Consider the following 25,126-nt stretch of genomic DNA (forward strand, 5'->3'; position numbering starts at 1 on the left):
CCAGTTGTCCAAGACTCGAGTCTGCTTGCAAAATTTCTGCCTGCCACCTGGTCTGAATCTTAGGCTTAGCTGGTGAAGACTGAAATTGTTCTCAAGCCCTCTTCTGAAATCCAGACCTCTTTATCCAGCTGCTTTCTCGACATCTTTAATTAGATGTCTTAAAGGGACATCAAGTTCAACTTGTCCAGATGATATCTATGATATACTCCACCTCCAGCAGGTCCTGCTCCAGTGTCCCCTCATCTCAGCAAACAGCATCAGCCATTCAAATGTACAAGCCAGTGACTGAGGAATTACCCTCCAGCCTCCTTCCCCTTCACTCCCAGACAATCCATCACTCAGTCTCAGCCATCTTACTTGTTAAATAGTTGCAAGGACCCCTTTCTGTCTCTGCATCTTGATCTCCACTTAATTCAAGTTACCATCGTCTTTTAGCTGGATCTCTGCAGCAGACTCCTGACTGGTCTTCCTGTATTCTCTTTCCTCTTCCATCCTTCCTCCAACCGGTAGCTTGAGTGTTCTTTTAAAGACCCAAATCTGACCATTTCACTATCACTGACACCCCAGTGGCTTCCCATTGTTCTTTAAATTCAGAGGCAGATATAATGCAGAATTCCTGAGAAAGCCAAGAGAATAGACCAGGGACACCCTGCTCACAGATAACCTGTTGAATTCTTGGTATTAACAATATTTTTTGTATTGTCTAATAACCTTGCTCTCCATTTTTGTGAAAAGGACACTGGATCACTTTGATTTCTGGTAACCAAAAAACTACAACCCATATAGTACAGGAGTGGGTAATTAGCCTTTTGATTAGAAACTTTTCAAATATCCTAAAGAAGTTGTAAGGAACATCTTCAATATGATGAGACCCTGAAAAGTGAATTAGCCCAGAGCTGAGGTTGGGCCGAGCCTGGCCTGCCACCTGTTTTTATGAGTAAATATTTATTGGAACACAGTCACACTCATTCATTGTATACTGTCTATGCCATTTGCACTCCAACAGCAGAGCTGAGTACACAACAGATTGTATGGCATGCAAGTCTAAAATACCTGGCCATTAATTTAAAAAAAAAAAAAGTCTGCCAACTCTGCTTCAGAGGTTCTCCACTATGGTTGCACATTAAAATCACCTGGACTGCTTTTAAAAGGGATTGACCCAGAGATTCTGATTTGTTTATTTGTGGCCACACCACACAGCATGTGGGATCTCAGTTCCCGATTGAACTCGTGTCCCCTGCAGCAGAAGTGCAGTGGCCTAGTCACTGGACCACCTGGGAAGCCCAAAGATTCTGATTAGATTGATCTGACATGGAATCCAAGTATTGGAATCAAAAACTTTTAAAATATCCCTGCTGCTGCTGCTAAGTCACTTCAGTCATGTCTGACTCTGTGTGATCCCATAGATGGCAGCCCACCAGGCTTCCCCGTCCCTGGGATTCTCCAGGCAAGAACACTGGAGTGGGTTGCCATTTCCTTCTCCAATGTGTGAAAGTGAAAAGTGAAAGTAAAGTCACTCAGTCATGTCGGACTCTTAGTGACCCCATGGACCGCAGCCTACCGGGCTCCTCCATCCATGGGATTTTCCAGGCAAGAGTACTGGAGTGGGGTAAAATATCCCTAGGTAATTCTAATATACAACTACAGTGGTGAATCACTGATATGACCCAGTCTCTCTCACAGATAAGTCAGCCCAGATGTTATGATCTTTTTTGTGGTGATTAACAGCTACTAGTATCTTCAAAACTGTGTAAAGCACATCTGTCTACATGGTCTCATTTGATCCTAGAATAAACTCGAATATCCAAAGAGCTAAAAGCATTACTGTCCCGGCTTCAAACATGACAGAACCGAGGCTCAAGGCATATAAGTCATGTCCTCAAAGCCTCCTATTTGGTAAAAAGAAGCTAAGATCCATGTGCAGGTCTTTTGAACACTGATGTTAACTGTACAAGTTACATGTTTATATTTTATTTTGGCCAGTGGAGTCCTACTTGCTCTCATGCTCTCCAGACACAGGACCATACCTACCATTCCCAGAACATTTAGAAATCTGCCTTCCGAAAGCAGACTGTGCTCTGTGCAGCACCTAGGATTCCTTAAGGTCACTGCGAGAGTAGAGTGAGGAGGGGAAGACAGGCATGCAGGTGTGTGTATGTGTGTACATCCAATCCTGATGCCTTCAACTCAACCAGAGTTAGGTATATTTTCACCTGTTCAAGTATTAGGATTCCACATGCAATTTTGTTTAAATAAAGAGTTTTACCTTTGAAGATCAGTGATCCGGATCAGTCCACTGTTTAGATCTACAGTGGCATGGCCACTCTGCCCCCAAATTCCAGTCACTCCTTACATCAAGTTCTTATCTGTTCGTCTAAATGAAGTTCAAAATAGTAGTTTCTCTTAATGCCAATATTGGTATTGTTTTCTGAGAAGTCAGACTTATTTTTAGCAGGCCAGACATCTGTCAGGGTAACTGAAGTTTCTCATTACCGCTTCCTGCCCACCTCATCATCCCGTAGAATCCACTCCCTCTCGCTGGGCCACAGCCTTTCTCCTGCCTGCTTACTATGTCTGCCTCCAGCCTAATCCACAGGTTTTCCACCTTGCTTCCACTCTTAGGCTTTCCTTTCCTGTGGAAAAGAGGCACTAATCATGGGAAGTGGAGTGGAAATAGACATAGTCCTGCATTTCTTCATGTTTGCAGAGAGGAAGGAACTTTGATTCCCCTCATTACAGAGGTGAGAAGCCCCACAGTGGGCAGAAGACATCCAGCTTTTCATTCTGTGACCTTATTTGCACCTTTCCACAGGAGGAGTGACTAACCCAATTGGTCAGAATCCAGGATATTCAAAGGGCTGAGTTTCTATCAGCATTGGTGCCTGAGTGCATGAGGTGTGTTATATGTTCCTGAATTGTGTCCTGGTAGGCCAGGGTTTGTCCTCAAACTTGGCAGGAAGCTTACAGTGGGAGGGAGTAGGAAACCCCCACTGTGTATCTATTCTTAGTTCCACGAATGACACAGAACTCAGGGTTATGCTCTGGCATGACCTCCTATTACGGCACTTACTTGAGGAGGCAATTATCAGTGAATCCTAGAGCCCACCTGACAAAAGTACCCTATTGCTCAGTAAAACCATAGTCCCTAAAGCTTAAGAAAGACATTGTGGCCTTAAATAAACATGAGACATTTTCAGTTTCTTACTTTAATAGACTCATGTCTCTCACTTTACTAATTCTCAAAATATATGGTTCCTTTTTACATACATACACAAACACTTTTAAACATAAATATCAAATTCAAGAGAATCAGATAGGTAGGTAAATTTAGGAAGCTATGAGTACAGAAGAAAATGCCAGTCACCAGATTTTACAAATGAGCATCTGAATTCCTTCTCCGGACATTCAACTTGATATATTATCCTAAATACCCCATGTCACATGGTCCACAAGGTCTTCCTTCAAGATTCAGAAGCAATCAATACCCATACTTGTCATTAAGATGGGTCCTGCCATCTCCACTTTGGCCTATATCAGCATAAAAAGAAACAAAGAAAAATAGACATTCACATTTCCAAGTCAGGAGGGAAAAGATATCCAGTCATCAGTGGGCCAAAAAGTAAAACAAACATGACCTTTTGTATATAATTTCAAACTACAGTCTTTTCACCACTACTCTAACATTTACTAGCAAATAAAAAGCAAGCATTTTAGTACCTACATTTCTATTAACTGCTAACATATTAGAAACCCAATCCACAGAAAAAGCAATTTGTGGTAAGTACATGGAGAAACAAGTATCTCATATATTGCCTTAAGTGAAAGTCACTGAGTCGTGTCCAACTCTTTGGGACTCCATACAGTCCATGGAATTCTCCAGGCCAGAATACTTGAATGGGTAGCCTTTTCTTTCTCCAAGGGATCTTCCCAACCCAGGGATCGAATCCAGGTCTCCCACATTGCAGGCAGATTCTTTACCAGCTGAGCCACAAGGGAAGCCCAAGAATACTGGAGTGGGTAGCCTATCCCTTCTCCAGAGGATCTTCCCAACCCAGGAATCGAACCGGGGTCTCCTTTATTGCAGGATTCTTTACCAACTAAGCTATCAGGGAAGCCCTATATTGCCTTAAGGGTGTATGTATGAACATAAACTAGTACAATCCCTACAGAATGCAATTTATACTATCTTAAAAATGTTCATAGCCTCTGCTCCAATATGTTGACTTTTATGAATTTGTTTTCTACAAGTGCACATCTACACTTGCAAAATTATACTTATTAGAAATTACTTATTGTAGACTTGTTTGTAATGGCACAAGACTAGAAACACAGCAAATATACATTGAGAGAACTGGTTAAATACGTAAAGATATATCCATACCATAAAAAAGAACTATGTAAAAAAAAAAAAAAACTATGTTACCATAAAAAAAAGAAAAGAAATCTGTAAACAGCTATGGAAGGATTTCCATATACTATTAAGTGCAAAACAGTAAGGTATAGGGTATATTTCCATTTACATTAAAAAAAAAGTAATGAAATTTTATTGCTTTCAAAGGCATTTTATATAATGCATATAAGAAGTGATAAGAAACTGATATTTGGTTGTCTTTAAAGAAAAAAAACTGAGTAGCTTAAGCACAGCTAGAAAACTTTTTTTTTTTGCGCCACTTTACAGAAAATTTAAAACATACGTAAAAGTAAAGAGAAAATATAATGAACTTCCATGTACCCAGAACTCAGCTTCAACAATTATCAGTATGTGGTATCCTGCTTTATCTATTGCCCCTCCTCTATCTTCCCTCATCCTCCACCACGGGATTATTTTAAGCAAGTCCCAGCTATCATTTCATTTGCAAACACCTCTATACAATACAATATTCCTGGAAGATAAGGACTTTCTCTAAAAAAAAAACTCAATATCACTCATACTTTCAAAAAAATTAACAATAATTTCCTAGTATCATCAAATATCTACCTATTCCTCCAGATGGGAGACTTTTCTACTATATACTCTTGTAAAAAGTTCTTATACTTCAGTACATATTACCTATTTGAAACCTTAAATAAATAAATCTTATAGTAAAAGAAAAGTAAAAACCATCTACCTTCAGGTGGGACCCACACACAGTAATCTGGGTCATCTTCTGGATATTTGGAGGAAAGTATCAGTGGAACCTGCAAAGAAAAGATGTTATTTTATTCAAATGAATTTTAACTCTAAGAACCACTGTCCCTATCTTTGTTAGCAAACAAAAATTGAGAGAACAGTTTCCACTAATGATCTTGACATAAGTAACCAAAAATGGGGAATCACTCTCTCTCTGAATCTTGATTTTTTTTTTCCCATAAAGTTTCAACAAGCTTATTTTCAGCCAGTGAGAGTGGCATTTTTTCTAAAAGAGGCAGTCATTGCAGGTGTGAGTTCTAAATGATATAACCGCAGAGAGGAAAATTTGACATCTGCCTTTTGATCCAGGTGCAAAAAAGTTCACAAAGAAACCTAACTGTTACCCTTTGAAGGGCCTGTGTGAAAGACTTGTTGGCTGGCATCTGGGAACTTGGATTTCAGGAGGGTTCCCACTACCCTACCTGACAAGAGTGGCCCACTGAGCCAAAACTAGAAAAACAATGTGGTTTATGCTGAACACCTGCTTTCCTTCTAGGACAATGGAATTTGGGTAGATGCCAGGCAGGATTGCTATGTGATCAGTCTCCAGTACTAATCCCGGGGACTAAGTCTCTAATGAGCCTCTCTGGTTTCACAAGTTGTCACTTGTTGTGAAGGGAAGCAAGCACAGCCTATGTGGCTGCACTGGAAAAGGACCCTGAGAAGTTTGTACCTGGTTCCCAGACTTCACTCCACGTGCCTCTTCTCTTTGCTGGTTGTGCTTAGTATCCATGTGAATGATGTAATACACCACAGTTGTAAGTTCCATCACATGCTGGGTCATGTGAGGCCTCTTGTGAAGTTACCCAGCCTGAGGGTGGACCTCCCGACACAACCTAGCAATTCCACTTCTGGGAACCTACATTATCCTAACACAATTATATATACATTAAGGTTATTCACTATAGCACTGTTATAATGAAAGACTAGAAAGAACCCAAGTGTCCATCAGTAGGGAACTGGTTCAATAGAGTACACCCACACAGTAGGAGGGCTTCCCTGATAGCTCAGTTGGTAAAGAATCCACCGGCAATGCAGGAGACCCTGGTTCAATTCCTGGGTCGGGAAGATCCCCAGAGAAGGGATAGGCTACCCACTCCAGTGTTCCTGGGTTTCCCTTGTGGCTCAGCTGGTAAAGAATCCACCTGCAATGCGGGAGATCTGGGTTCAATCCCTGGGTTGGGAAGATCCCCTGGAGAAGGGAAATGCTTTCCACTCCAGTATTCTGGCCTGGAGAAGTCCATAGACAGTCCATGGGGTCACAAAGAGTCGGACATGACTGAGCAACTTTTATTTCACTTCACTTCACACAGTAGGAAGCTCTCAGTGCACTGAATATATTAATACAAAGATTTCCACCACAGGTTAAAAAAATAAAAATTCAAAAATAAAAATAAAAGAGCCCAGATTTCTAGAAGAGATAGTAGTAGACATCTGGGAATTCTTCTAAGACAGCCCCTGGATTCACTCTTCTGGATATGGCTCATGACAAAGGGATTCATTTTTACTTTCAGAAGTGAAGATTATGACTAAAATACTTACTTTTCCTGGACCAGGAGCTTTCTTTTTCTTGAATTCATCTCTGCTTTTCTCATTCTCATTCTTTGATGCTAATTTATGAGAAAGAAAAAAAAAAAGAGGCAATGGCTATGTCAGAAAAATAAAAAAGAAAAATTCCTCCTTAAACAGTATTCTAATTATTGAAGAAAACATCACAATCTAATTCTCAAAATCTCTGACTACTGTAAAGACTACATAAAGAGAGAGCTGTCCCTTCATTAATAACCTTAGTTTTCAAATCCTAAGCTTGAATTTAATCACATCTTTTGAAAAGGTAAAGGAAAATGGGGTGACTCTACTATTTTACAATTTAATCATTATAGTTAAAGCAGTAAAAAACCAGGAAAAAAAAAAACAGTCCTTTTAATAAGCCAATCTTTCAACCAATTTAATAATGTTGGAATTACCCTCATGATAGGCACATACTCAACTCTGGAAGAGGTAAAATTGTAGAGGGCTCTGCAGAGCCAGAGGAAAACGAAGGTATTAGGGTGCTTTGGAGGTTGGGGGGGAACCTCCTGGGGGACCCGCAGGAGGCAGAGGAGGAAAAGAAGGACAAATGAGATGGCACCAAACAGACACCTCTCATATATTCCGACTCTGTCCCTGGCCCTGGCAGCAGCATCGACCCCCGGTCTGCACCCCGCAGCTCAGCTCCCATCCCCTCTCTGACACCGGCTGGCTGCCTGTGTGAGAAGCAGCAGAGGAGTCACTGTTCTACTTGCCTGAGGGCTCCTCACACGACGCAGCTGCTTCACTAATCTCTTGGTAATCTTTATTCTGTTCCACTTGGCTGAGTTGAGACATGTTTTCTATAGAATGCAGAACCAAAGCATACTGTATTAACTTAATTTGCGGTGGGGACCCAAGGAAAAAAAAAGGCAAGAAAAGCTAAGTACATACGTAATCATCCAGTTTTACTATCATTAGCTTCAATAAGCTTAATTAGGTTTTCGATAAACGTGCCTCCAGATGTCTAACAGAGAACCACCAATTTTCTACTTCAAAAACTGGCCATCTCTGAAGTAAAACTTTTTAGCAATACTTACTGAAAGCCTGAAAAAAGGACATATTCCTTAACCAAAAATTCTACTTCAAGGAATATATTCAAATAAAATAATCAAAGATGAGCACCAAGGTTTATTACATACAAGCATGTTTATAATAGCAAAAATTAATAAAAATATACATGCATAATAAAATAGAGTTGATTAAATGAATTATGGCACACTCATGTGATAGACCACTTTGCCCCTTATTAAAACCACACTTAAAAGAATATTTTTTTAAGGCATAGGAAAAAACAGATTATAAAATAGCATGTACAATATGATCCCAATGTTGTTTTATAAATAAGTAAATTTAAAAATAAATGAATGCCTGGAGTAACCCCTAATCAGTTGCATTTACTAATTAATGTATCTTATAAGCCAAATTTTTTAATTGGCTATTTTTAGAAACACACATTTGCTTTGGGCCCTTAGACAAACAATCAAACAAAAACCACAATACTTACTGATCCCCTATAATGCTGTTTATGTATCATCCTTATAATGAATGCATCAAAGACTAGATGCTAAAAAAAGTATGTATAACTGCCTTTTTTGAAAAGGCTAAGCATTGTGCCAGTAACAACGAAAAATGCAAAAACAAAAGATTTACTTCTCATAGATGAGGAAACAGTAACTTTTCTGTGCCTAAAACAGCTGAAAGTAACTTAAAAATACCAGGCAGGCTCCGTGTTTTCACATAGACATGCCTGGTTTGTTTTGGAAGTCCATATGCACACATTTCCACACATGCTTACTGCCGATGTTTTATGTTTTTCCTAATGTTCCCTATTTTCTCTACAGTCTTAATCTTGCAAAGCAGTTCAACAAACCAGCAGGAAAATAACCCCTGCAGCTGACAAGGGTTAAGGGGCTACTAAAAAAATAATAATATCTAGGGGTAGCAGATTCCTCTTTTCTTCTTTGGACTTTAATGTATGATCCAAAGTTTCTAAAATGAACATAAATTCCTTTTATAAGCAGAAGAAATTATACTTAATATTTAAAAACCAATCAATTTCCTCTTTTACATTTTTCATTAGCCCTTTGCTGAGGTAGGTGAAAACTACATGCCAGGTTCTCGGCCAGGTACTGTGACAAAAAGATGAATGAGGTATGATGCTTCCTAAGAAGTGCAAGCTGCAGATACAATTACGTTTAGCCTCTGTGGGGGAAAAATGACTAAGGGAAGGCTTTCCCTGAGACCATCTGGTCAGGCCCCGTCATCCACCCTGTTCCACCGGCCTCCAGTCACAGAGAGGCAGCAGCTCAGGACTGTTCCACAGCCGTTGAGGTTTCAGATTCCACAGCTTTCAACTTTCAGTAATTCTGGAACACACTGGAAATACTTGCCCTTATTTTGCAGTGAGAATAAATAATAACTGGCAATCAAAGAAAGACCAGGAAGGTATGTTTGAGTCAGTTGTATCACATTATCACAAAGTGTCACAAAGTCAAAATGCATAAGCAAGAACTGGCTTTGCTTTTTCAAACCTATGCATGATGAATGCCCACTGCACAGCATAAGAAGGAGAGAGAAGACATTACCATGGTTTTTTGTTTCTTTAGAACATGTGAAGTCTATGGGAGGACTCGTCTCCTGCGCTGCTTCTTCTGGCTCTGTCTCCTGCTGCAGCCTACTGCTCCCAGCCTCCGTTTTCTTTTCATGCTCCTCCTTTTCTTTCTCCTCTTCCTCTTCCTCCTCCTCTTCCTCCTCCTCTACTTCAGGCTCATCCTTCATTCTCATTAGAGTTGGAGGGAGTTCTGGACGCTTAGGGGGTAACTTCTATGAGGGGGAAAAAAATCCATGAACAAGCAGCTTTACAGTATGACTCATGTCTCCTGCATTAGCAGGGGATCCTCTACCATATGAGCCACCAGGGAAGGTCTCATAAAGTCATGGAAGGATTAAATGAAGGAAGAAAAACCATATAGCAGAACCAAGTGTATAGATTATGTTACTAACAAGTGTTAGCTGAGTCTGAATATTTTAACATCTATCCACCAGGGAAAAAAAAAAAACCACAGGAGACCCTTTCTTAAATGCAACACTGATCACAAATTAATAAACTGGTATTCTAATTCATAAATTAGCTACATGCAAACTGGCATGAATCAATTCATCAATTCTTTTTTCTTTTCAGCTGAGCAGCCTGTAGGATATTAGATCACAACCAGGGATCGAACCCACACCCCCTGCACTGGAAGCGCAGTCTTAACCACTGGACCACCAGGGAATTCCCGATTCATCAATTCTTGATAACCCCAGGCTGAAGAGAAAAATCCAAGAACCACATCCTGGAAAAGATGTGATTGTACCAAGTCCACAGCCTCTTTTTACATTACTGTGCAATGAGTCACTGAGTTTTGAAAAGAAAAGAGAAAAATTCACTCAGGATAACTCAAGAGCTAAAAGTTTAAGACCTTGACCTACAACTTACCCCTACTGTTCCCGTTTTTAATTTGAATTTGCTTCCTCCTTTCATGGCACCAAAGAGAGGCAATGTGAGCTTTTTAGCTTTGTTTTCTCCATCTGTTGCCTGACTTTCAGTTCTAGGAAGAAAGAATAATTAAATATATATATATCCCAGTGAGGTCAAGGTTTTATCTAAAAATACCATGAGAAAGAAACTTTTGGTGAAACAAAACTTTCCATAAAGTAAACAGTTACGCATACACCAATGAAGAGGGATTCAGGCCAGCAGAATTTGAATGGACAACACAGACACAGAGCTATTTAGGGTCAGATGAGGCTGCTACTGCAGTCCAGTCATTTACAAGGTGCTTAATTTACAACATGCCATCTGACTTCACATTCATAAAACGATACGTACAGTACACAGGTACTGACAAACGACACTGACCTGGGTACTGCCTGTATGTTACTTATTCGTAACATGACAGGACACATAGACATGACCCATTCCCACTAAGTGGCAGGAGATGGATCCATGGTGTAAAGCCCTACTTTCCACCAACCTCTCAAAAGTACTCAATACCTTACTTACCTGGAGGCCACACTTATCATAACCACACACAACAGCTCTAAGCACAGAAGTTTAAAAAAAAAAAAAGTATGTGTGTAGGGGGTGGGAGGCAGGATATCCTGACAAAGACTTAATGAGAGACCCCACAGTTGGTGAGCTGTCAATGTTATCACTGGCTGAATATAGTTTTAAAAGCTAAGCACCTGAGGGTAAAGCTAAGGAAGAGCAAAAAGAAGAGACTGTAAAAATTAGAAAAGATGCAAGGAAAAAAGAACAAAGGAAAACAAAAAGGATAGCAGTTGAGTTGACAAGTCACTCAGAGAGTAGGCAGAAATAAGATAGCATGAGGAGACAGAGGGAAGAAAGCCCTATGTTTTCTTTGCATGACGAGAGAACAACCCTGCATTCTGGAACATGAGGACAGCACTGGCACCCTTGGTTCACAGGGACTCATACAAGAAACTGATTACTCTGCTCGACTGAAGCCCCACTTCCAATCCTGCCTTCTTTTACCTAGTCTTCCCCGCTCAGAGGTACTCTCCCCCTTTCTCTACTGAGACAGACCCACTGCCTTGAGAAGGCCACCAGAGGAAATCCTGCCTGCCTGCCCTTAAAGATGCTTTGTCAAACATCCCTCACATCCCCTCCCCACAAGCGTCAGGAAGCACAGAAAAGCAAAGGCAAGAGCAACATAGGTATTTCTCAGCGCCATTAAATAGCCTGGCTGGCCTGGAGGACATGCAAAGACTCCCAAAGGAGATGAAAAAGTAGAAGATGGGACCACAATCAAGAGTTGCTTGTGGGTGGAGGAGGAATGGAATTAGGTAGGAAGTTTAGAAGTTCAACCCTCAAGTGAGAATAGAAGGGAGAAGATACACAGCATCTGAAGGCCAGATGCTTTCTAAAGCAGTTTTTTCTCACTTTACTTTCTAAAGTAAGAAAGGGAGGAGAAACTCTGAAGACACATAGACAGCAGGAGGGGAGGTTCTGGAGGAAGCTGATGTGTGTCTTCTAGCTTGGACTACTTTGCAGAGCTGACTTAGCAGATTAAAGGATTACAGAATTGGAATTGAAACTCACTGTTAATTTGTTTGCTCTGGACTACGGTTCCTGAGTTTTTACCTTTGTTCCACAAAAACAATTCCACAAATAGTTGCTAAGTATATCAGCGACAGTAAAAATTATGACAAGATGACAATATATATATGCCAGCACATTGTTAAGTGCTTTTCAGTTAATCTTTGCAACATCATTTCTTCTAATTTACAGAAGAGGAAAGTAAGGATCAAAGAAGGTATATAACTTGCCTTAAAATTCCCAAAAAGTATACTCTAAAGCAATTATCCTCCAAATAAAAAAGTTTTAAAAAAAGAACATTTATGTACAATTTATGACCGACTGTCAAGCTAAACTACTGATAGACTCCAAATCTACTTTATAAACAAAATGATGCTTTGTATAAAAAAAAAAAAATTCCCAAAAAGTATTTGACAGAGTTGAGAATGAAACCTAGAAAGTCTAACTCTAGTGCTAATCTACCACCTATCAATAATGTAATTCAAATATCACTTGTGTCCAATAATTGCCCTGAAACCAAAGTTAACAATAAAATCAACTTCAGGGGATTGTGCTTTTTCCCCCCTTTAAAGGAACAGATTCCATTTTTTAAAAATATTTAAATACACTAAAGGGTTATCAATTTGTTCTTGAGAATGACAGATATGGGCATTAAAATGACAATCTACTCATATCTTTTCATCTCTGGTTTTAAAATCATAGATAAGAATGGTAATACATTGTAGTGTTTGTATTTTTCTTATTATAAGTATAGTAATTTTATTTCTCTTTTTATATAGTTGAGAGTTATCTGTATTTCTTTTTCAGTAGACTTTCAGTTGATACCCTTTGCCCATTTATCTCTTTGGTGGATAGGTCCTTATATATTAGGGAAATTAGCCTTTTGTGCATGTTGTTTTTTAAAGAAGTTTCAGTTCAGTTCAGTTCAGTCGCTCAGTCGTGTCCGACTCTGCGACCCCATACACCGCAGCACGCCAGGCCTCCCTGTCCATCACCAACTGCCGGAGTTTATCCAAACCCATGTCCATTGAGTCGGTGATGCCATCCAACCATCTCATCCTCTGTCGTCCTCTTCTCCTCCTGCCCTCAATCTTTCCAGGCATCAGGGTCTTTTCCAATGAGTCAGCTCTTCACATCAGGTGGCCAAAGTATTGCACTTTCAGATTCAGTATCAGTCCTTCCAATGAATACCCAGGACTGATCTCCTTTAGGACGGACTGGTTGGATCTCCTTGCAGTCCAAGGGACTCTCAAGAGTCTCCTCCAACACCACAGTTCAAAGGCATCAATTCTTCGGTGCTCAGCTTTCTTTATAGTCCAACTCTTACATCCATACATGACTACTGGAAAAACCATAGCCTTGACTAGATGGACCTTTGTTGGCAAAGTAATGTCTCTGCTTTTTAAAGAAGTTTACTCTGCACTAAAAGATTAAGTAAAAATTTAGAGCCCTCCAATGAAACAGGAATCAATATGTTTTCTTTAAAAATCTTCTAGCAGTTTCTATTTCACAAATGAAATGTTTTTTTACCCATTTCAAAACCACTGCCTTTTGTGCTTTAAAGAGTTTCTTATATTCTATTTCTAGTCCAAAGTGATTAGCTAAGAAACAAAGATATAATTCAGAATGTTATCTATGTAAACATGCTTATTTAAACTTACAAGTATAATTAAGACTCACTTACTTTTTTAGTTCTGGAATCTCTGCTGGCTTTACAATCTTTATCAACCCTTTAAGTCTCTGCTGTTCTTTTCTCAGTTCAAAAGTTCTCAGGTGAAGTTTCTTCCGGGACACACCATCTAATGCACTCCCTGACTTCATTTCTGACATGAATGCATCTAAAGAGTCCTGAGATGGTGACTCTGACAGAGCTGTCCAAGAAAGGGATAATACGTATTCAGAAAGATGGCTGAAAATATTTTAAAATTCGGCCCAAGTTTCCATAGAAAAGTCACTAACTTGAAGCTGGACAGAGGAAGATACTGATATTAGGAATAAGGAAACTGGTTGTACCAGATCTTAGAATGTCACTGTGCCTCAACGGGCTTCATTCTCCTCATCTATTAAATAAAAAGGTTGAAACAAATAATTTATAATGTTCTTTGTAGTTCTAAAATTATATGTTGCTCCTTAGAAAGGCTCCATATCTATCTTACTAACCAATACAGCTTTAGTACCTAGCAAAGTGCACTACACACAGTAGACACTCAATAAATATTTGTTTAATGAGTCACTCCCTTACCTTTACTGGAGGCTTTCAGTCTCTCAGAAATTTCAGAGAGTTCCTTTTCAGCATCATTTAACTTCGCAACCTATAACACCAAATTACCAGGGTTAGCATATGTTTTATATCTTTCAAAATATGGTAGCTTTCCTTTTCTTCTTCCTCTTATTTTCATTATTGTGACAAGTTTTAAGAGGATTAATTCAGAAGTGCATTTAAATCTGCTCCTCATGGAGTTAACATTTTTCATTTATTTAATTCTAATTGAATTTATTTCTGAATTAAAGAACCAAGAATTAAATAGAAAGAATGTACAAAACACAGACTTTATTTTACTCAAAAGAACCCAAGGCATTTGTTTTCATTGATCAATCAAAAAGCTAGACACTGAGTAATGTTTTAAACTGAATACTAATTAATATAGTGAAAATGCAGGCCATCTTATGATAATTTCATGAAGGACACACTGTTTAAGACTATAGGCATAGCTCATTTTATGGAGCTTCACTTTACTTGCAACTTGCAGATATTGTAAATTAGAGATTTGTCACAACTCTGCATTGATAGAATGATGGTTAGCATTTTTTAGCAATAAAGTATTTTTAAAATATATACATATTTTTAAAGATAGTACTACTGCACACTTAAGAGACTACAGTATAGTGTGAATATACCTTTTATATGCACCAGGAAACCAAAAAATTCATGTGACTCACTTTATTACAATATTCACTTTATTGCAGTGGTCTGGAATTGAACCCACAATGTCTTTGAGGTGTGCCTATATTACCGGAACTATACTCCTCAAAAATTCCTTTCACAATTCTTGACTACCAAAAGCCAAGGTCAATTGCACCTCAGAACGTCACTATTTGGAACTTTTTCCTTTTCTTTTTCAAAAGATCATATCCAAAGATATGGTAAGATCATATCCAAAGAATGCTCATTAATGGATCACTACCCACCTAGAGGTAGATGCAGCTTCTAGCAACAAGCCAAACTTTTTTCCAACTTGGATAAGACTAGATGGTTGTTTATTACCATCAAACTTACAGATCACAAAAATTATACTTCACTACCAGATTTCAATGCTACTGCTTTAAAAATTAAAAAACAAACATAAATAATACATTATTTATAATACTACCACAGCTACTCCTACAACTAAAACTTGCCAGTGATTCAAAGGTCTCTGGCTTCTCGTCAATCTTCCCAGCCTTCTTCATTCGATTCAGACGCTTCTTTTCAACCAGGCCAGTCCGATCAAGAAACGTGTCATCATCACTGTCATAAAAGTCTTCATCTTCCCAGTTCTTGGCTTTCCTTTTCCGAGATACTAGAGGTAGATAAAATACAATAAAATTAGAAAAATAAAATAAAAAGAAAGAAGGCAAGTAGGCAAGCAGCTTAAAACACCACCACCAATTATTAAAAGAAAGGACTCAACAAGCTGCCAAAATACATATAAAAACAAAGGGCAGTATTCATGCTCAGAAAATCCCATGGACAGAGAAGCCTAGAGGGCTACAGCCCATGGGGGTCTCAAAAGATCCAACACGACATAGCGACATTTAAATTAGAAAACCTTGGAGACATTATTAAAAACGAGATGAACCAGACACAAAAGGGCACATATTGCATGATTCCACTTACACGAGGTACATAAACTAGTCAAATTCATAAAGACAAAGTGGAACACTGGTTACCAGGTGCTGGAGGGAGGAAGAATAGGAAGTTACTATTTAATGGGCACAAGGTTTCAGTATGAGATGAAGAAAAAGTTCTGCGATGGATAGTAGTGATGGTTACACAACATGAATGCATTTAATGCCACCGAACTGTATACATAAAAATGCTTACAAAGGTAAATTTTAGGATGTGTATGTTTTACCACAATACAAAAGTTAAAACAAAGGAAGAGCTAATTTATTTAATGAGCAAAAGCTCTCAAAAATCAATTAGTGATAAAGGAAAAAAATAAATGAGGAAAGGGCCAATAATCCAAAAGAAAATCTTAAAAATAATCAAAGCAGTTCACAGAAAAGAAATACAAATGGCCAACAAACATTTAAAAAGATGTCAAACATTTTTTAATAATTAAAAAACACCAACTAAAATAATGAGATACCACTTCATATATATTAGACTGAAAGTGAAAGTCACTCAGTCGTGTCCAACTCTTCACAAGCCCATGGACTATACAGCCCATGGAATTCTCCAGGCCAGAACACTGGAGTGGGTAGCCTTTCCCTTCTCCAGGGGATCTTCCCAACCCAGGGATTGAACCCAGATCTCCCGCATTGCAGGCAGACTCTTTACCAGCTGAGCCACAAGGGAAGCATATATTAGATTAGAAAGAACATACAAAGATTAATAATATCTAAGGAAATGGCAACCTGCTCCAGTATTCCTGCCTGGAGAATACCATGGACAGAGGAACCTGGTGGGCTACAGTCCACCAGGTCACAAATAGTCAAACACCACTGAGCAACTGACACTTTCACTTGGTAAGGATATGGGGAAAGGACTCTCAAACAGTTGGTGGGAATGCACACTGACACAATGTTTTTGATGGTCAATCTTACAACATCCATCAACATTAAAGATGCAATTAATCCAGCAATTCTATTTATAAGGAATTTATAACATATTTATCAATGCAACATTGTAACAATGAAAATCTAGAAAGTCCATCAGCAGGGAACTATGGTAGCCATTATGTTTCTATCTATCCTATCTTACTCCCCTGGGTGTGGTAAAAGTGCCCTCTTTTCTCTAGAAAATTCTTCTCCCATTCCATCTAGATTAGGTATTCATGTGACCACACCAGATTCACGAGAATCTTTCCCCCAGAGTTATATTTAGATATAGGAGAAAAAGAGGCTCTCTTTCCAATGAAGTTATTACAGACAGGCTGTAAGCATCCAGCTTTTCCTTATGGGGTTAGAATCTCTGCAAAATAAAACCATGCACTCATGAGACAGAAATATAGATACACATATACAGGTTGCATGTGTCCTCAGGATACCGAGTTCTGGTTTTACAGCACTAAGTTTTGCTTCCAGAACTTGCAGTCCTGGTTCATGCAGTTCTTTCTTCAATCCTGTGCGCTATTCTTTCCAGCTTCTGCAGCCAATAACCTTTTCCCCATGTGAGTTTTCATTAGGTTTCTATTATTTGCAAACAAAACAGTCCTTATTAATAATAAACCTGGTAATTTCCAAGTTGAGATGGTATACTGAACACACATATCTAACTTCATTCTCTCCCCACACCCCACTAAGACTGCACCAAAGAGATCTTTTTTTAAAAAACACTAATCTACAAAGACAGGACGAATAGGAATGGGGACAGCAACAACACCAAATTTTTGGAAATTAGAAAGCAGACAGATGAGTGGAAACTAACTTAGCAAAACTAAAAAAAAAAAAAAAAAAAGGATCCTAACCCAACAGGGGGGGAAACAGAACTGATCTGATTATACTACAGAATCCTCAAAAGGATCTAGAACTGGGGCTGGATAGCAGTGACAAAATAGAGAGGCCTGAGTAAAAGCTGACAGAGAAACAGATCATCCACCCCACCTACTCACCTCCTTCCCATCCCCAGGAAAAACCCAGCGTTTAAGATAGAAAGTCTTTGAACTATGGACTGACTAGTATAGTTGAGGGCATGGGTACTGTGTTCAAAAACTAGCACTGTCCTGAAAATGGCTAAATTTGAGAACATTCTTAGCTATCTCTACCACATAGGTCCAGGAATGCTGGCAGCCAGTCCTCTCCCTTCATGCAGGAGACTGAGGAGTACTCTTTGGGGAATCTTGCCAGCAGAAAAAGGAAAATCTAAAGATACTTACATGAGGAACTCCCCTGCAAAATGCCCACCCACATCCTTCTATAGTGTTCCTCAAACTTAAATAGCCCCATCTATATATTCCAAGCTGCTCATCACCTTTTTTGTCCCTGAGTAGTTTTTACAACTAAGAACTACATGACACCTGAGAAAGACCTCTACCATGCAGAATAGACATCAAATAAACAGAAAAAACAACCTGGAGAAAAGAGATTAGCAGAGAGATGATATGTTAATAATCCATGAACAACAATGGCTTATTACGTTTTAAAAATGAATATCCAAAGAACAAAATGAGCTTTGGAAATTGAAATCTTGATAGCAAAATACAAAAAGAAAGTTATAGAAATATCCCAGAAAGAACAAAAGAGACACAGAAACAGGATAGAGAAGGGAAAAAAGAAACATAGACAACCAGCCCAAGAGGTTCACTATCTAACAAACAAAATTCCGGAGAACAGAAAAAACAGAAAGATAAAATGAGGGAATGGCACAATTCCCAAAATGTTCCTGAACTGTCCAGATTTCCACGTCAAACAGATCCAACAAGTACCCAGGGAAATGGATAAAAATAAACCCACAGAAAGGTACATCATAGTTAAGTTTCAGAACTTTAAGAACAAAGGGAAACTCCTACAAACTTCTAGTGAGAGGATGGGAAAAAAGATAACATATATTAGATCAGTAACCTGAATAGTTTAGGACTTCAACAGCAGTGCTGGATGTCATATAAGAGCAATGCCCTCCAAGTTGTAAAGGAAAATTACTTCCAATTTAGAGTTCTATTCCCAGCCAAACTATTAACCAAAAGTAAAGTCAGAATAATTTTATGTTCAGAATGGAGAGTTTAATAAAGTTGACTTGCTATCTGTCCTTTCTTAGGAATCTACTAGAGGATGTCCACCAAAACAACAATAGAGCAAGAAAAATGAAAGATGTGAACTCCACTGAAGATTATTACCATCCATGCCCTTATTGTTGGTACCAGCTTCCTAACCTGCCAAAACTACAGAAAGATGTGTTTCACTAAAACAAATGAATAAACCAAGAAATATGAGAATCATGAAACAGAAAATCCAACCCTAGAGAAAAAGAAAGGAAATCTCAAAGAAGATAGCAAATGAAGCCCTAGATTACTGTTCTGCAGCAGGCATCCTTAAAAGAAGAGTGCTCTTCAGGAGAAATGTCTCCCCAAAAATCAGGACTGATAAATTACTTAACGTAATTGACCATATGGAAAAACACACTAGAAGGTTATTGAAATGTGTGGGAAGAATGAGAAAGAGGTACCAAAAAAATCAAACACATGACACACAAACGCAATTATTAACTCCAGGAAAAACGACAAAATAAAACTGCTCAATTGTGATTAATATTTGCATAAACATAACCTTGTAAACATTAAATACTTGTTATAGTCAATGTTTACATGACTAAAAATATAATAGCATGCTCATGTTTTTTAGAAATATGAAATTTTTTAAATGTTTTTTTAATTGAAGTATAGCTGATTTATAATACTGCATTAGTTTTAGGTATACAGCATAGTAATTCATTTTTGTTTTGCAGGTTATATTCCCTTACAGGTTATTATAAGATATTGGATTAGACATATGGATATATTTAAATGCTAGAAAAAATAATTGAAAGAGTTAAAGACCTTCTAGAGTCGAAGACTGGAGACGGGCAGGACAAGAACAGGTATATTCTGCTATAAGACTTTGGTAGTTTTAAAGTATATGTAATTACTTTGCAATAATAAAAAGTAACTTCAGAATAAAAAAAAATTACATACCCAGTTTTTTAAAAAATAAGGTAAATTTAATGCAATGATAAATTACCAAAATAAGGTAAATTTAACACAACAATATAAAAACTATCCATGATACATTCTTATGTTAAAAAGTCACAAAAGGGGCTTCCCTGGGGGTTCAGTGGTTAAGAATCCGCCTTGCAATGCAGGGGACACCGGTTTGATCCCTGGTCCTGGAAGATCCCACATGCCATGGAGCAACTAAGCCCAGGTGCCACAACTACTGAGCCAGCAGTCTACAGCCGGGGCTCCGCAAAAAAGAGAAGCCACCGCAATGAGACGCCCGCACACTGTAACCAGAGAGTAGCCCCTACTCTCTGCAACTAGAGAAAGCCCACACATAGCAACAAAGGCCCAGTGCAGCCAAAAATAAATAAAATTTTTTTAAAGTCACAAGAATATAAACATAAATGCATTTGCTATGAGTGTTTGTATTTTGTTAAAGGTTTTAGTTCTGAACACGTCTACAGGTAATGTCTGGGAGAATATAAATTAAAAAAGATTGCTGTTGCTGCTGCCGCCAAGTCGCTTCAGTCGTGTCTGACTCTGTGCAACCCCATAGACAGCAGCCCACCAGGCTCCTCTCTCCACAGAATTCTCCAGGCAAGAGTACTGGAGTGGGTTGCCACTTCCTTCTCCAAAACAAAGGTTACCTTTGGTTAAAGACATAGAGAATGTTTTTCTTCTCATTTCATAGAATTCTGTACAATTTACACTTTTCCCCTAAAAAGAGGTTTTATTACTTTATGTGTTAAATTTTCCTTCCTTCTATCCATCTTTTTTTTTAAAAGGGAAAAGGAGTCCCCGCATACTCACCCGCCTCCTGCCGCAGCAATCCCAAAGTATCGAGGATTCGACAAGCTTCCAGTGAGCACTGAATCATTGCTTCTTTTTTCTTTCCTGAGTGAATGGCCTCTGCCACTAGCTGTTTTCCAGTTGAATCATCCACAGGTAATCTGCATTGGTATGGGAGGGATTTAAGCACAGAACTAAGCTCCAAGTCTCATGAAAAACATTAATATTTTATGATAACAGTCATATTTTTGAGATAGCTTTTTAATCTCAGTTCATTTTGTTCTATCTTGCCAAGGGTGAATTTCAATTCTTTTCCTTACACCTTTTACCCATCCCTCTATAACCCCAATGTGTTACTAAACTATCAATCCCCAAATTCACGAATAGTCTCAAAAAGACTAAAATTGCCTTTTGGGTTGTTGTTTGTAACCATAAATTAAACTTGAAATTAGCCACTTTCCAGAAATGGATGTTACTGAGAAAAGAACATACCTCACCCTGCAGAGCCAAGTGCTATGACCCTGTTCATCAAATTCATATTCTAATTCTTCTCCTGTGGGAGGAAGAAAGGCAAAACAATTTTAATAGCATCTGAAAATTACAAGTTGATACAAAGGGAAAAGAGAGCAGAGGTTGAATAAGAATACAAAGTCTCAAACCACACTGAACACTAAATTTCAAAGCATTTCACTTCCTATTACTAGGAATTATTATCTGATAATATAATTAAGACGAGCTTGAGACAGAGAACTACAAACTCAAAACAATCGAGTCTCCACACACAGGTTTGTCCACGAAACAGAAGCTCTCACACTTGTAAGTTGTAGACTTGATGTTAATTTGTCACAGTTGCTTAGTTTTTAGAAGTGTAACTATTAAGTGAAGAATGCCAACAGTTCATATGTATATATTTATATTCATACACACACATACATATAAATGTTCTCTAAAAGCATATCCACTGAAACAATTCTCTGCAGAAACATTCTTTTTGTAATTATTATCTCAAATGCTTTATTCCAGCTTTAATTATTTTTTTAATGGAAACATTCTTTAAATCACAGAAAGTGTAAATCCATGTTAAGAATGACAAAGATCAGGGGAATTAGAAACAAAGAAATTGTAATAAATTGGGTCAGTCTCCCAACCACCCCATCCTGTATCTTCTGAGAAGGATGAGATGAGTTGGAAAAAAGTACTTCCTTTTTCCAAGATGTGAAAAAAGACTAACAGAATTTTTACAATTTCCAAAACAAACCTGAAGCAACTGACCACACAGGCAAGAACTGAACAAGGAGGACATTAGATAAAATACAGCATTTCTAAGTACTTGAAGATCTAGAAAAGCACCCTCTTGTGGATACATTTTTACCAGCAGGGTCAGAATCTGTATACATACCTTCTCGGTCAAAAAAACCTTGGAGAGCCTTTTTTGGATCCTTTATATAAAAAGCCTCTCTTTCCTGTTGAAACTCTAAGACAATGGGGTTCTCTTCAGCCTCATCCTCTACAGCATCTTCTCCTACAGGATACAGGAAAGAAAGCAATGCCAATCAGACATAAGAGACTATCTGAATGGCACTCACTATCCTTTTAGGCTGCACAAAGATACAGTTACCAGCGATGAAAAGAAAGGTGGGGGTGGGGAAGAACAAGCACAAAACCATCAGTCTGAACATCTTCGGGTTTCTACATTGGGTGACAAGTTAAAACTTGTTTTCATGGCACCTTACTTTTTTCTCCATCACTATATGTATTTTAAAAGCAAGACTGCCTACCACATTCTCTATGTAAAAAAAGAAAAATCTAAACTCCTCAGTCCCACATTCTCATTCTCTCACAGCCAGGTCTTATACTTTGTCTTCAATATAATTTCCCAATACTTATCATGTCCACCAACAGACTGATCTACTCAGTACTTCCTTAAAAATCATCAATCCCTGCCCTGGACACCGTCCCAATGCTCAGTTTCCTAAGGGCTTATTTTCCTTTCCTTCAAGTTCCAGCTTAAAACCCTTCTGTTTATAAACTAATACACTGTCCCAAAGTTCTGTCAGTGCTACCCAACAGGCATTATAATGAAAGCCATATATGCAATCTTACATTTTCTAGTAGCTGCATTAAAAACGTAAGAGAAACAGGTGAAATTACCATGTAATCAAAATAAAAGCATTATGGATATTTTACATTCTTTTTTCACGCTAAGTCTTTGAAACCCAGTGTGTATTTTACCTTTACGGCACTTGTGAGTTTGGACTAGCCACCCCGTAAGTGCCCAGTGTGGCTGATGATGACCATACTGGATAGTGCAGGTCTAGGTGTCAGGGGCTGCTCCCTTCTCTGAACCCTCACTCCAGCATACTAGTGGTTTCCAGCTTTTGTTTGGCACTTACCACAAGTAATTTCATAAGATTTATCTGTCTTCCCCACAACACAGTTAAAGTCATCCAGCTTTTCAGACTCCACCCCTGAATATCTATCCACCAAAATGTCTCGTGTTACAGAAAATTCAATTTATCCCTCCGATTAGATATTTCACACTTCAGGGTGTTTACACAAAGTACAAAAAATTTGACAGAACTCCTACATTAGATAATATTCCATTTTATTTCACTCCCTCTAGTGATAGTCAGTACTTAATTAATGAAATAAATTTTAATTGTTAAACTATATGCTAAGACTTTTTTTTAAGTATAAAATAATTTATTACAGCATTATATAGGTTGGCATTATTTTACAGTGAATTCTTTTCTCTCAACAATTATGAATCTAAATATTAACTCAGCGTGAAGGAAAACAATTTTAGTTAGAACAGTTTCTCTAAATAAAATCTTTTGAATTTATATTTGTCTTAAAAGGAAGTATTAATGTTACAGACATATGGTTCTGAAAAAAATATATTCAATGATGCCATTACTGTTTTCTGTACATGATAGAACAAAAGCTGCTGCTGCTGCTAAGTTACTTCAGTCGTGTCTGACTCTGTGTGACCCCATAGCCGGCAGCCCACCAGACTCCCCTGTCCCTGGGATTCTCCAGGCAAGAACACTGGAGTGGGTTGCCACTTCCTTCTCCATACACTAAGACTTTTGAACAAGGGAGTGCAATGTAAAACACAAGAAGATAAATCAATTGGGCCCATAATTCAGTTTTTTGGCATCAGAAAAGTTAATAAATCTAAGTTTTGGTAATCTATGTGCAAACTGTATTTGCCCTATCTTTCTCAAAGAGTCACGAAAGCTGTATGATTTTTAAAAATTAACTGTACCAATAGAAACGAATTTATTAACCTCTGGCAGCAGTTTTAATGCCTTACCCATTCCCCAGGTGCAGCCCATTTCATCGTCCTGACTACTAGTATTTCTCTTTCTTTCAGCGGTATCCATTTCCAATTCTTCATCTGAGTCTTCTCCCAGCATCTTCTTTTCCAACATCATTTGTTGCTGCTTGCGCAATTCCTTCAGTTGCGTTACTGTCAACTCGGATTCTGCCTCTCGATCTTCCTCTGGTCCCTGATGAATCAAGCGAAAGAATTCTTTTAGAGTTTAGGATGGCTAAAGTCACTTTCAGAAACAAAGCAATGCGTACAGACGTCTGGAGATGAGGAGCCAGATTCCCGCACTTTCATAAAGGACAATCTCCTTTCTCAGGGAAAACAAGGAGCTCAGGAACGCAGCCGGGTGATTTCAATTGTAGGGTTTTTTTCAATTCTAGAGATTTCAATTCTAGGGTTTTCTACTTACCTGAAGAAGAAAGAGCCGGGTGCTGCCTCCAAACCGAAGAACATGTCCGACGTGGACCCGACAATAGGTGCGGGGTGGGATGCGGGTTTTGTTAAGGAAAGTGCCGTGGGTGCTTCCCAAATCGTAGAGATAGAAGCCAGGCCCGTGGCCGTCGCCTTCTGCATCGAGGCCGGACACTCTGTGCTGCAGCACGGCGTGGTAGCGAGACACCGAAGGATGCTCCAGGCACACGTCACAGCTAGGCAGCCTCCCGAAAAGGCAGCAACTCAGTCCTTTCAAGTTCCGGGTGCCCAGGATGGTGCCTCCTTTTAGTGTCTCGAGGCTGTAGGGGGCCGTGGTGGGGCCGCCCCACGGCGGCTCTCGGTAAGGGGGCGCCCGGGCCGGGCCGCCAGGGGAAGGAGCCGCCGTGTGGGGCCGCGGCTGCTCCTCCGCTGGACCCCTAGTCTCCCCGCTGTCCGGCAGGGCCGGCGGGACATCAGGCTCCCCGGAATCAGAGTCCGGCAGCGCCGTGGGCCTTTCCTTCACCTCCTCCGGGTTTGGAGGATTGTTGGCCTGGGCCTTACTCTGCGCCACCGGGGGCACCGGCAGGGCTGGCTTCTTGAAGTCGTCATTGAGTTCCGGCAAAGGCAGCGGCTCGGACTGAGAGGGACTATCAGCCATCCTCAATCGGGAGCAGCCTCAAAATCTGTCCCTGGGAAACCTCGCCCTCCTCGGGTCTCTACATTCCTCTCCACGTCTCCCTCTCTCCAGCCCCCCAGCCGCTTCTCTAGCAGCGATAGTGGAGTTGATCCTTTACGACCCAGAGCTTTATGAAGAATCGAGTTATCCCTGGAAGTTGTAGTAAGAGGAAAACAGA

General features: G+C 39.2%; 1 protein-coding gene across 1 annotated transcript; it reads right to left on the reverse strand.

Moving 5' to 3' along the window:
- Positions 1-3,190: 3,190 nt before the first annotated feature.
- LOC122441927 (solute carrier family 4 member 1 adaptor protein) lies at positions 3,191-24,974 on the reverse strand. The gene is made up of 14 exons (XM_043469056.1): positions 24,271-24,974; positions 23,844-24,039; positions 21,927-22,049; positions 21,020-21,080; positions 20,549-20,688; positions 15,243-15,403; positions 14,086-14,155; positions 13,528-13,714; positions 10,221-10,332; positions 9,328-9,565; positions 7,456-7,542; positions 6,713-6,780; positions 5,109-5,178; positions 3,191-3,528 (listed from the first exon to the last, which is right to left on the reverse strand). The coding sequence occupies exons 1-14, from the start codon at positions 24,928-24,930 to the stop codon at positions 3,479-3,481; spliced, it is 2,223 nt and encodes a 740-aa protein (XP_043324991.1). The 5' UTR covers positions 24,931-24,974; the 3' UTR covers positions 3,191-3,478.
- Between the last annotated feature and the right edge of the window lie 152 nt (positions 24,975-25,126).

This window comes from Cervus canadensis, chromosome 5 (assembly GCF_019320065.1).
Source record: "Cervus canadensis isolate Bull #8, Minnesota chromosome 5, ASM1932006v1, whole genome shotgun sequence".
Lineage (NCBI taxonomy): Eukaryota > Metazoa > Chordata > Mammalia > Artiodactyla > Cervidae > Cervus > Cervus canadensis.

Excerpts from the sequence above, each read along its gene's own strand:
- LOC122441927 (XM_043469056.1), bottom strand. The coding sequence starts at position 24,930 with ATGGCTGATAGTCCCTCTCAGTCCGAGCCGCTGCCTTTGCCGGAACTC. Across the intron at positions 14,156-15,242 it reads CAGAGACCTTTGAATCACTG|GTTGCGAAGTTAAATGATGC; the intron begins GCAAGTTTTAGT and ends TTGGTGTTATAG. Across the intron at positions 10,333-13,527 it reads GAGATTCCAGAACTAAAAAA|AACTGAAAGTCAGGCAACAG; the intron begins GTAAGTGAGTCT and ends CTTTCTTCCTAG.